Here is a 14,017-nt window from a genome sequence, read left to right as displayed (position 1 = left end):
TTCCAGAGAATTTGTATTAATTATATATAAAGAGAAGTTGCAGAGGGCAAAATCAAATGCACAGCTGCGAATCAAGGAACATCTAGAAGAAAACTATAGAGAGAACTTTGAGGGAAGGACTGTGTTTCCTAACAGCATTTTGAAGCTCAGGGTTTACCAAGCTCACTGAATGAGGATCATCAAAAGTTTTATTCTCCTTCCAGTGAAAAAAAAATTGATTTGAATTGTGTAGCTTTAGGATCATAACTGTGAGTTTGTTCAGAAAGCTGTACCAGCCTCTTTGGGTATGGGACATTAGTTAATGTGTTATTGGAAATATAGATTGCATAGGGATATGGTATTTTATACTAGCTGTGATGGTGTAGCTCATTCTCCTCCAAGCTTTTGTGTTGTTCATAAGGTCTGTTAAACTTTCATAGTGCCATTTTACTCCTAGTTGAATAATTATGAGAGAGAGACAGAGAGAGAGAGGAAACCAAATAAATCAGATTCCTGCATGTTTTGGAAGGTTAGAGTTTTTTATTTTGCCGGCTAAATTCTAAATGGGAGAAATAGAAGGAATTAAATGGGTTGGGTTTTTTCAGGGCTGCCTTTTGCTTTACTTTAAAACAAGAAAGTGGGCATTTGATATTTTTCATGTTGAATTTTTGTCTTGCCAGAATAGTGAGTACTCTTGGTCTTATCAAACCTGAATTGCAGCATTTTTAAGGCAGACTTTTGACCTCAAGTCATGCTAGTAGTAGTTCGAGAAATAAAAACCTGGAACGTGTTTTCAAAAAAGTCACTTGACAATTTTCAGAACACTGTTTGCCAAAGTACTCTGGAATGATGAATATTTGCTTTGTGCAGTCAGCTGCTATCACCTAATTTAATATTATACAGAATTATATTCTGTTTGGGTTGTAGTGACACTAATGTAACTGTAAATATGCTTGTAATTATGTGTGTAGCCACCTTTTGTTCTTGAGTTTTTGAGAGGACAAGAACAAAATTGATTCCTGAATCCCAGTAACAACATAAAACCCAGCAATCTGATTATATGAGCATAAAATAATGAAGAAGTTCAGAATGCATCTTAGTGAGTTTTTCTTCTGAAAAAATATCTGATATCCTTTTTTATGTCACTAGCTGTATTGGCTGGGTCTCCTAGTAAAAAATTAGTGTAGACATGTAACCAGCTAAAATCAAATGTCCAAGTCAGCGTAAGATGTCAGGAGTTCAACCTTGCTCCTCAATGCCAAATGATTTTCCTGGTTATCTCGGTGGTGTAAATTAAAGAATGGCCTTGATGAAACACAGCCTGTGGGAGCTATGCAGTTAATACTTCAGTTAACAGTTGATATTGATACTGCAGTTAACAGTTAATAATTAAATACCATGGAAATAATAAAAAGACACACTTTGAGGACAAATTCTCCAAATACTGTCTTGCACCATTAACCCTAGATAAACAAATCAGTCACATTAGAGACCACTTAATAAGGACTTATGGATTCAGACCTAATGATCTGATTTTGTTTTCCATTTCTGAAGCTCTATGGAACTCTACTTCTCTTACCCTCCAAGTTTTACTACAATTTAGTGGCATTGCCAGTGAATGCAAGTTATTTGTTGCACTTCAGAATATTCAAAAATACTCTTAGCTAATGTACAGGTGACTTTATGAGGTTCTTTTCTTTGCAGAATCAACAGTCTTTATTCCTCAGTCCACCTATACTATTGAAGAAGATGTTGGTGAGTTATTTATTCCAGTCAGAAGAAGTGGAGATGTGAGTCAGGAACTGATGGTCATCTGCTACACACAACAAGGTAGTAGAATCTGCTATAGAATAAAAAATGGCAAGAGTGGAAAAGAGACAGAAATTTAAAAATATTTTTCCATCTACTTTATAATAAAATTATTTATAACTCTGTTAATTACTTTTTCATCTAAATATCTTCAGTCTCTACTGGAAATGCATTCATCTATGCAATCTGTCTAAGAGTATTACTGAACACAGTTTTAAAAGCATCATGGAGAGGTGAAGATGATCTGTGTTCTTTATATTTCTGCAAGATTTTTATAGGCAGCCCCTTATATCTGAAATTGATGAGAACTGAAAGCACTGCAGTGGTTGCCCTGGCTATCCTTCACTTGTTTGTATCTTGAAAAAAATTATACAAAATAATATTGCTTAATTGTCATACTCGTCCTTCCTCTGACTTTCAGTCTGTTACTAATAATGCATGTGCCAGGGCATGGGGTTTCTACACCTGTGGTTTTAATATTATTTTTTATCTGGAGAGCTGAAGCAATATTTTGTGTGAAGTGATCTGGAATCCAGATAAATTGTTTTCACGACATTCTGTCTGTTCAAGTCCACTGATAGCTTCAATATGGGTAAAATATACTCAGGTAGTTAACTGGTAATCCTCACAGGGGCTATTTTGTCAGTCTGTCTCTTGTGGTAGGCAATATTCCTTCTGACTGGAAAGGTGAAAATGATATGAAGAACCACACTCTTCCATTGAATCATATACAGGAGTAGTAGAGACCTCAGAAGGGGGTACATGGGCCTCTGAGCTTGTCCACAGCCCTGTAAACAGAAATTCAAAGATAATGAAAATAAAATTCCACCTCTGTGAGGAGATCATTGTAACCATGGTGTGTATAGTGACTGTTTTCCTTTTATGCCACAGGAACAGCCTCTGGCACTGCCCCAACCTCTGTACTTTCCTACTCTGACTACATATCCAGGCCAGAGGATCACAACAGCGTTCTACGCTTTGACAAGGACGAACGAGAGAAAACGTGTCGGATTGTCATCATAGATGATTCCTTGTATGAAGAGGCTGAGACCTTTGATGTTTTACTGAGCATGCCCATGGGTGGAAGGATTGGTGCAGAATTCCCAAGCACTCACGTTACCATTGTGCCTGACAAGGATGATGGTAAGATATCATATAATTAAAGTGATACCCTCAATGCAGGGACAGAAACTACAAAGAATATCACATTCAAATCAACATGTGGGTTTTATTTTTCTTCCTACTGTTAAAACACATGCTGCTTCCATCTTGAGATTAGAAAATATTATTGGAAAGCTATGCAGGTTTTTGACAGTATTTAGTATTGCTATTTTATTGTTTGATGGAATCACATGAGCAGTGATTCAGAGCAAGGAGCTGCACTTTTCTATTCTGTCACGTTAACAGACATAGTCCAAGATGTCACCTTGCATGGGCAGCCTTGTTTCTGTGATTCTGAGGCTGTGTCTGCAATGTTTGGGCCCATTCAATCATGCTGCAAGGGCCCTCTTGGAGGCCCTGATGGGGCAGAAGCCATCTAGCAGCTCCCAAAAGGGAAGATATATTTCTTCTGACTTGATGCTGCATTTGAATTTCTGCACGAAAGTGTCCATTTTTGTTCTCTTTGTCTTTTTAATAAAGCAGATATTCAGATAAGGGTAATGTTGCTTTTGAAATTGCCTCAGTAAGGAAACCCTACAGAATTATGTCATTTGTTCAACTGGTTATTAGCTTTAAGATACTGCTTTGAAAGGGACACTTCTGGTGGTGATCAGAAAAATGGATGTGACTAAGACAGAGTAGAATCAGCACACTGTATCACCAACTGCTTTCAAAAATACATGTATTATTGCTGCCTCAGCCTCTCCTTTAATGCTTCAGCATTGGTGTGACAGCTCTTTTTCTAGGAGTAATAGCATGAAAGCTTCCTGGTACAATTGCCCCATTTATGTGTGGAGTTTGGAGACTGACATCTCAGCTGTAAATTCTGAGATAAGTCTACTGATAAACTGTTTGAGTCCTCTCTGTGAGGCCATAAACCATCTACTGTGACACCATCATATTTCCTAAAGACTAAAGGGAGAAATTACATAGTACAGTACTCTTTGAAAGTCTGATGCCAAAGCAGACCTTTATTATCAGCACCGTGATTTCTCTTTAGGTAAGGATACAAAAGACAACTCTTCAAGGCAGGAAGTCTGCACCCATTTAATTGCCTCATAAATACTCAGCCTGCCTGAAATTTCTCACCTGTAATCCTGTGACAGAGGTGACTTTGTTTGCTCTGTGGAGCATTTGGGGAATCATATAGCATTAATGACTACAACAGGTTGAAAAAACAGGTCTTGTAACGTAGGAGATCATATAGCAAATGCAAGCCAAAATAGAAATCCTTGAAGAATAGAAATTACTCTGTTATTATAGCAAACACAAATTTATTCCTTTAGGAGCTTCTACAACAGTTTGATTTGTATGAATAATTTTGATGAATTAATGAACTTTAAAATTTCTACATAGAAAAGTATGGATTATTTAGAAAATAGCTATTAAAAACATGTATTCATCGAGAAGCTGATTACACAAGAATTGAAGGTGTTCGGACTGCTTAAGTATATATATGGAGAGTTTGGGATGGAGAGAATGATTCTCCAAGACATTAGGTAATATCAGAGATGAGCTGAAGTTAGACCATCTAACTTCAGTGGGAATCTCAGTGAATCCAAGTAACAACAGAGTATAAAACTTAATATTTCATGAAACTCACACAAAATATTAGGGAAGTGAATGAGAAATCTCCTTTAACGCTGCCATTAGAAAGCAAGAGAAGTAATTTAGTTTGTGTACCACTGTTTAGTTTTAAGTTTCTGAATTTAAGAGCACACGCTGCCTCAGAGCTACAAACTTTTCTACACAAAATAATTTAGCAAAGAATAACCTTATGGGATTTATTAAAAAAGCTGGGGAAGTGTCTGGGAAGTTAGAACAGAATATTTTCATTATGTAACAACTGAAATATCTATGTTAGTTGGTAGGAATAAAGAATATTTCCGATATTGAAAGATAAGGGATCTTTGAAGGATAGGTTTGGAATCCTTTTTACAAGCATTCACTTTTCTTTTTACACCCAAAATGTTGCATATGTGGTATTTGAAATTATGTGGCAGACCTCCTTTTTTACAGTGAAAGAACTCCCACAAAGAATTTCAGCACATGCAAAACCAATTCATTTAGCAGTAAAATTTCCTACCACATTCTTTTTAGTTTGCATAAAAATATAAAGCATGAAAAGTCTTCATGTGTTTTACTTGACATCTGCTGCACTGCCTTATCTATAAAAAGCAGAGAGCAAACTACAGGGTAGATAAATTATAGATTACACCTGGAATGTTTTTTAATGTATTCACACATACATACAAATATATGTTTACAAACATAGTTTTGTAAGGTTTTAGCACTCTGGCAGTCATGATTGAAATTCTGCATAAATAAGCAGAGGATTTTAAGCAGCATTGGTTATTATTGTTTGCAGTGCACAAAATTATTTTTACTAAGTTAAACCAGCCTGGAATGTGAAAAAAAAATCTTTAGCTTTTAACAGAAAGGTTTAATTCAAAAGATGTTTAAGATAGAGGCTGATAGAAGCTTTAGCACATTTGTAATAGCCTATCAGCTGTAGTAATGCGGTAATGCTAGATTCTGTGGTCCACTTTAGTCTCAACTTCACACCTACTGATACATATTTCTCATTGTTTGTTTAAATTCATCTTCTACTTAACAGAGTTTCTTTGGACAAGTGTCAGTGTGTGTCATTAAGTGATGTCTCCAAGATCTGTGACTGAATTAACATTATACATTGACTTCTTCATGCCAAACAACAGAAATAACAAAAAGTCAAAGTTTAATTATACTACAGGAGACCTTTCCTATGGAACTCAAGTCAGCACTAGCAACATTGCCTTATGTCCTCTGGCATTCAGTGTGAGTTAATTAGGAAACTCTCACCTTCAGCATCTACCATCCAAGTCTTTTATTTTTAGAAGATGCCCTTAGGGTCTAACTAAAATGCCATAGTTGCTGTATAATCCTGACAATAATAAAAGTAAGAGGCATGCTCTAGTGAATTATGGTGTATTCACTAAATTCTGGGCAACTGAAAAGTTTAATTGGGGATTATACAGTTGTGCTGTGCTGCCAAAGCAAAATCTAGGGAAGAAAAATTGTAGTATGTAGAACATGCACTGGTATATTTATATATTATGAATGGTGATTTTCAGATTGGTGCTGCTATTGGGACAACTCCTAATTTGGAAGGGACTTTTCCTGATAGGTACTAAAGTTAGATGGAAAAAAAGAAAAGGATTAAGTTAATGAAGTAAGTAGCAGAAAAAACTTCACATTGAAACCTTGGATTCGAAGTTATGCATGCCACTACAGTTAAGGCACTAAAAAGCAAAAACATGGTTTGTTGGAGTCAGATGTGATAGCTATTAACTGTGAACCATGAAAGAAAAACATGCATAGGAAAAAGACCTATGTAAATCATCCTCTTCTGGGGTGCCACTAATCTCACTTGGTATTAGCCTCTATAATTCTAGACATCTGTTTCAAATAGGCTATTACAGGATTCTTCTATAGTTATTGAAAAGAGAAATGTACTCCCAGGAAGCATCTCATCCTAGGACAAGTATCTAAATTATTGAGCCCAGTCATCAGGGATACCTGGTGCATCTAAATACATTGATTTATGGCAGTAGATATAAAGCCTACCTTAGAAATTTAATTTGCAAATACAAAGTTGTAAGCACTACTGGGCATGAAGTACATACCTGTAATGCATGGAGAGCACAGAGTTCAGCATAAAGCTCATTTGAAGGAGGCACTTTACAGAATAGATAAATATTATGCATCTAGGAAAAGGAGGATGAGGTTAATGTGCCCTTTTCATTCTCCTTGGACAGAGGAATCCTGGAATTCAGTCTAAGACTCATGAAAACACTCAGACCCTTCTGTTCCATGGAAGTGCCTTGATCCTCAGGCACTTAGCAACTAAGCTAGAACAGCCTGAAAGTGCTCTCTGTTTTTCCAGCTGAAGCGGTGACTCTGAAATAATTTCATAGAGAGAGAGAAAAAATGAGATCTAAGTCTTTTGTTAGTATTCATATGGGAATGAAGAGCCAGTAATTTAGTTCCAGCACTAAAAATGTTACTGTGTTGTATGCCACAAATCTGATACAAAATGCTTTAACAAGATTTGAGTCAAAGCTCTGCTTTTTCATTGTTCCAGTATTTTGACTGCTGTGCTAATTTAGACTCTCTTTTACTTGGTTTTTTATTGTTTTATTGTTTTACTGAGTTTTTAAAACTAAGTTTGTAATCACATTTGGAAACCTGAAAAGAGTGGTGAATGCAGAGCTGGAAGTTTGCACCTGAGGGGAAAATACTTACATTTATTTTGTGTGCTGCACATTTTTTGTAAGTGACTGTCTCCCCATGTGATTTTAATTCCATGCTACTGTATTTAGTGTTGCTGTGAGAGCACACAGCCTTACAGCCAGGCTGACAAACAGCCCTTCTGCCTTAGTGAAATTGTTGAAGACTCATGCTGTTCACAGCAGGAAGTACATTAAATACATTTCTTCCACTTCATTCACATTAGATGGGCAAGAAGCTGCTCAAACTTCTTGACATTTCTACAGCAAGGTTGGGAAAGCAAAGGACTCAGGTTTATGTGGGAGATTTGCTGACCATTATCTTTACACCTGATCAACAGAATCAATCACTCATGCCATCCACATGATAAAGGATAGCACAGTCTGGGAATATTTTACAGATGAGTAAACTGGATGATGGTATCCTAGTGTAGAAAGGGAATGTTAGAGGTCAAACAGAACAGATTAATTATTTAGTCTTCTGGAGCTTTCTTTAAAACACTTGCTGTCACTTTCTGTACATTTAATTAAATTTTGAAAATCCATAGACAAAGTTCTGGAAATTGGTACCCACTAACACTTTTCCAGCTTCCTTGAAATAGTAGAGTATATTAATATTTACCATCAATAGCCTGAAAAGTCAGCACTGCAATGTTACACCATAAATATATGCTTTGCATTGGCTTCTAGCAAGCAGGCTAGAAACTTACTCTCAGTGAATGTACTGTGCCAAATTTTAAGCTTATGATAAATAAGTGTTTTATTAGTAACATTGTTTATCAGAGGAACATCCTTATCTCACAAGGCAGGTTGGAATCTCCTTATTTCCATTGGTCTCCAAGGCAGACAAGTCAAATATGCCTTTTCCTCTTTCCCAGTAGGTCTGTCAGATCTTAAACTGAACAGGAGGTTGATCAATCTTGGTAGTTAGCATCTGCTAGTGCATTTGTCCAATTTTAATTACAATCTGAACACTACAGGCTGAACACTGTTATGTTACAGACTAGAGTCATGATTTGGCCAGCTATCCATCACCACTCTCTGGACATGTCTAAAATAGTGAACTAGTTCTTTTTTCCTGTGTGCATCCATCTTTGATTACTTTCTCCCTTTTATGTTTTTACAATGCTTGTGAGTCTGATGCCTCTGGCACTTCTGTGCAGCTTTTAACTTCTTCTGTCCTCCCATTAAGTAAAATCTCTGTATGACCCCTTCCCTTTCCCCAGCCTGTGGCAGGTAGCCAGGTTGGCAACTAATCAGGGGAAAAAGTGGACGACAGCCAGCTTATGACAAGTTATACTCCCAGTTTTCTTTACTAATAGCTTCTTATTATCACCAGTTCAACAAAGTGAAAACTGTTCAATCCATGATGATAGCCTTAAAGATTTCAGAAACTGCCTGTTTGCTGCTTATCACAGAAATAAATTAATGCCATGCCTTGCAGTAGGACATTCTGTGGAGTAACCAGGCACATTTATGATTTGTTTTCTTAGCATTATTTGTGGCTTACACCTTATTATGCATGTGTGTCCCATTTTATAAGTGTGTGTGTGAAGTACAGATGTTGGATTAATCTCGTTTTTATTCATCTGCTTAATAACTACAAATAGAGTCCAACCTTCTGATCTGGGTTCCTTTGATAGGTGAGGAGGACAGAACATGATCTCCAGGCAGTACTTTGTCACATCTATTTCAGATGGCTCTTTTACAGTAGGGAATGCAGCTGGTGGAGCACAAAGCTCTTCAGCCTTCACTGCTGTATATTTTTAAATGGGTTGTTTATATGTCCAATATTACACTTCTATGTGAATTGCAGTAATATTTCGAGGAGAGTGTTGAAATGCAGATAACTTTTGGTTTTCACTCAAAGCAGACAAAATAGGCGATAAGCAGAAGGCACAAGATTACATGAACTGTAGAAAAAATATGCCTTCTGTTAAATTTAGAACAAGTTTAATGAAATGGTGTTCTTATGTGAACTGGTATTGCATCCCAGAGCCTAATGCATTATTGCTTTATGACAGTTCACTCAAGAGTACATTGGACTGCTTTCTCTCTTGTGTCTTACTGTAGCATATTGTGTTTTTAATGGCATTGGTGTTTGTACTGTAGATCTTGCATTTATTATAGACTGTTTAGAAATTAATGCATGCCTAGCAAACCATTCTAAATTAATCATCTGTTCATTGTTGGATATGGTTGTAGGGAGTGAATTTAGTGACTGAGTGCTTTGCATATTTAAGATTTGGATAATCAAGTTGAGTAGGATGTCTTGTTGCATTCAGTTTTCCTAATTCTTCAATCATCTTCGTTACTCTGAATCTCCTCATACTGAGACTTTGCTCATAGTCTTTAAAGACCCAAAAGATACTGAACACTGTAACCATGGCAGCCCATTGGGCTTTAATGCCATCGATTCTCCTTTTAAACATGTAAATTTTTAAAAGATTAACTCAGTTACTATCTCTCTTCACTGTCAGGACACTCTTCTCTCTCTCACACAAATGGGATCAAAAGTCCAAGAGACAGTACACAAGAAGTTTTAACATACAGCAGAGCATATTTTCTTGTCTTCACTGCCAAATCCCATCCTCAATTGTAGCTCTGGTTAATGGATATCTTGCATGCATTTCTTCTGCAGCCTCAGTGTGCTAAATATGTTCTGATTGTATGTGGGCAGAAAAGCCTATAAGAAATTGTGTCCACTGGTTAAGCAAACTCAACGTAACCAGCATTGTGACTTAATAGTAAGAGTGCAAAAATCTAAAGTCAGATCAGCCAGAAGTGGCTGCATACTATATCTTTACCTGGCTGCATACTGTATCTCTACCTGATTTCTAAAATGTTGCTGAACTTCTCATACCATTTCTGTTGTAGCCTTCATTTTTTTACCTGATATTTGAATCACTGACTGTAAGCACCTTCAAGCTTGGCCTCTTTGTGAAAAACCCTGTGTGTGGTATATTTAAGTGCTACTGCCAAGACTTTCCACTTATCTGTCTGCCTCTGTTTCATCAGTTTGTTGAGAATTTGTTACCAATCCCATTTCCCAGGCTTGCTATATAAATGTAATCTAATTAATTTTAGAAATAGAGCATGTAGAAGATTCTGAATTGGTTTCATGCTCTGTGGGAGGTATAGCCAGTAGAAGAAAGGTATGTGAAATTCAGATGGTTGCTGCAGGCAATATAATCATGGTTGGGTGTGTCCCCAGATTCCAGTGTCTGTTTCTTCATCTGTTAGTCTTTATATTTTTATTTCCATTGGTAAATGAGGCAATTGTCTGCATTATGGAATGGTTTAGAAAAGTGTCTTACTTACAGTAGGAAAAATCTTCTACAGACTGAACATAGGAAAAACTCCTCCAAAATGTGTAGTAGTTCCAGTGATATCAGGCCTGTAGGTTATACCCTGAAGGGTGTGGAGAATCATAACAATATTACTATACTAATAAATATTTTCAGGTATATGTTCATTCACTGATATGTGAATTTGGTGTTTCAGAAAGGTAGCAATGTTTCTTCGCAAATCAGCAAAGGTAAATTAATTGCTTCAAGGGAAGGTCACTTATTAGAGTGAACTGCACACATTAGCCTTTCTCCTAACATGCCATTTGCAGCTGGGAAACAATTTATAAGTGCTCATTACTGTCTTGTACATAACAATTGACTAATTGTTGAAAAATTAATTTTTACTTTAAAGGCACAAATCCTCAACAATTTAAGCTAGAGCTAGTCCTCCTACACTCAAGCATCTTTATTCTCCATTGTTCAGGAATGCTCTGTAGCTCATCGAGCTGTTGCTGTACCATTTATTATCAGCAGCCTGACATTAGGCAAAATCAGAATCAGCTCTGTTCTCCAGGCTACAAAGCATGCTGCAGGCTTTCAAGAAGGAAGGTACAGGTGACCAGAGATGGGGTATCACTGTAGCCATCTCACTGCCATCCTTACTCTTGCAGCTAGAGCTGTAATCTGCTGCCTTTAGCATGCTACTTTGCTCATATTTGAGTTTTGCTTATTGATGTAGCAGAGTTTAAATGTGGACTCCAAGCCTGCCAGGCAGGTGCTGCTTGTGATGCTACTGTGTCTAGAGAAACTGAAGCATCAATGCACTTTAACATAAAAAATTAGTTAAAATGGGAAGTGTTATGTTAAATTAATGTGCATCATAAATTAATTAAATGTGAATCATATATAATGTTGTTCATAGCAGTTGCTGCTTCACACCATGTTACTCTACTGAATTTACTAGTTTAAGTTGCATAAAATGAGAGTAATTAAGGGATGAGCCAGTGTAATCAATTTATGGCACTGCCATTGTGAATTAAAAAAGAAATGGCAATTTCCTTACAAAAACAAAGTGTGTTTGGTAAAGATGGTATTAATTTGAATCCTATTACCTGTTACAGGGTTTGCAGAATTGTTTTAAAAAAAACTCTTTAACTCAATGGACAGAAATGGTCTGTTGAGACAAATAGAAGAGCAGACATTATTTGCTTAAGATAATGTCTGTGGCAATTTGGCTGAAACTAGCAATTTTGATTCTGAGGGGAATTTACTTTTTGATTGCAAAAGTTATGACAACACTACTAAGAAGATGAAAGCTGTTAAGATTGCAACATATGAATTTGAAAATAATCTGTTTTGACCACATCAAATAAAAAGCTATTGGCATTTGCACAATAGGTACCTGCTACAGAATTGAGCTTTGACTGTAATCTTGACCCCTGCTTCTACAGCATTCAGTGAAAATAAATGACTTGGCAAATTAAATTCATTGTGCCAAATGCAAGCTCAGTTTCTTGCATAGTTTCAAGTGTGTGTAAATAGCTGCAGAATGGTGCTACCTAGTTTCAGATTTTAAAGTCCTCTTTGATGTTGTTTTAATATAAAGCTTTTGTAAGGGATGGTTTCTCTGGGCTTTTCTTTTGCTACTATTAGAACACATATATGCGAGAGGTTTCAGAAGGTGACCTTTACTGCTATGAAACAGTAAATAAGCACTCATGCCTTCTTATGTTTAATGAACTCTCATTCATAACTGGTCTGCCAGAACTCACACACTTCATGTTTGTGACATTGGAATCTGTCATGTTAGAGACTCATCACATCAGTCCTTTAATGACACTTTTGATCCTGAAATGCAGGTAGCCATTGTCTAGGAATGGATGTATTGCCTGAGTATGAGCCAGATCAGGTACAGCCAAATCTGGCCATGTTTTCTGGTTTTGTGCCCAAGTTAATTAGCTGCGCCAGCCATCAGGGCTCCTTACTTTGGATTCAGCATGGCCCTAGCATGTCCAGACTGTTCCAGAACAGGCTTGTAGGCTTGCAAAGCCTGGTTTGCACCTTCTGCATTACCACAGCAGAGTGCTGCGTGCTCTGGCAACTGATAATGTTCACATCGTATCCTTGTTCGTACTGTTCATGGAAAGAAGTAAGGCAAAAGCTTTTGGGAATAAATAGTCTTAACCCTAGAAAAGATGAACCATAAGTTCATTTGTAAATACTGCTTCTACTGGTTCCAGTATCTGAATATGCTGGAGTGCCATGTATGTCTTCTATTATTTCTTTCCTCCTGAGCATATAGATATATATATGAGCGTATATATATATATATGTGTGTATATATATGTGTGTGTGTGTGTGCGTGTGTGTGTGTGTGTGTGTGCATCACTGGCAGCATATAATATATCACTGAAATTCACTTTAGTTTTAAGCCTTATCAAGTTGTCAGCATGAAAGAGTCTGTTCTTTTGTGTTTGTCCTAAATATACTGCCAAAAGGATTTCTTTATAAAAACCTAGTCTTTTGCAATGCCTCCCTAAAGCAGTTTATAAGATATAATTTTAAAAGGTAAAACCTCTTTGAAAATAAGCATTTTTGTGCTATCGCACTGATTTGACGATGTACCTTCAAAGTTAGATGTGTTCCTAACAACATGAGAAGTGTGTTTGTTTTCCTGCTTGATGACTGACAAGTGCTGTAGTTGAGATACGCCTCTGACTCTCTAAGCACAAGGACAAGGCAAAGTTTTCATTTCTGTGCCAAGAAACCTGGGACTAAAGCTCCTAACCTTTCTCCTCTGATTATTGTAACTTCATGCCAGCGAAGTCTGTGGGTCTGAACAAAAAAACCCTTAGAAAACTTCCTCTTATTTCTCTAAGAGGAACCATTAAATTTGCAGTAGTCTCTCTTCAGAGTGATTACTAGATTAAAGGTCTGCTGTAAGTGAGCCTGCAGTCATTGAGCAGAGTGTTTTCCAGACATGACCTGAGACAGACAATGCCTTCCCTGTTAGGAGCTTGGCTTTGCTCCTTCCCCTGGGGAGCTACTAACACAGCTTACAGGAAATGAATTTAGAAAACATTTGTAAGGATTTGTTTCCTAGGATGGGTAACCATGCAGAATGTGTCTTTCATCGAACATACATACCTCAAAAAGTGTGAAAAACTCACTCTGAAATACAAGGCAAGCTAGCTGAGGGTTTATATATTTTTTTTGTTTGGCTGTGACTACAGGAATGAATAGTATGTGAGGATTCTCCTTCAGCAGCAGTAAAGCAAGTGTTAGGATAATGCTGTAAGAAACAAACAATATTTTATTTTATGCCTTCCATCTAGTTTAAGGCAGATCATGTAAGTTCCCTATGCAGCCAGTACGCAGAAGGGAATGCTTCCACACCTGCTCAGATTTTTCAGGTTGTAGTGAGTGAGCCATTCCATCTGTCCTCCTGCATGCTCATTGTGCTGGGAAACCTGCAGTGGCCTATCTTTGTCCTTGCAAACTGAGAGCAAG

The 14,017-nt window shown here is 37.0% G+C and overlaps 1 protein-coding gene across 1 annotated transcript in view; it reads left to right on the top strand.

Moving 5' to 3' along the window:
* Positions 1 to 14,017, top strand: part of FREM2 (FRAS1 related extracellular matrix 2) — a 125,537-nt gene that overhangs the window by 70,127 nt on the left and 41,393 nt on the right. The window contains exons 5-6 of the mRNA XM_064715661.1: positions 1,684 to 1,809; positions 2,680 to 2,931. Of these exons, the coding sequence (XP_064571731.1) occupies positions 1,684 to 1,809; positions 2,680 to 2,931 (378 nt within the window). The remainder of the gene's footprint in view (positions 1 to 1,683; positions 1,810 to 2,679; positions 2,932 to 14,017) is intronic.

The sequence above is a fragment of the Zonotrichia leucophrys genome, chromosome 1 (assembly GCF_028769735.1).
Source record: "Zonotrichia leucophrys gambelii isolate GWCS_2022_RI chromosome 1, RI_Zleu_2.0, whole genome shotgun sequence".
NCBI lineage: Eukaryota > Metazoa > Chordata > Aves > Passeriformes > Passerellidae > Zonotrichia > Zonotrichia leucophrys.
The sequence above is the reverse complement of the archived record's forward strand: the minus strand, read 5'-3'. Positions and strand labels throughout refer to the sequence as shown.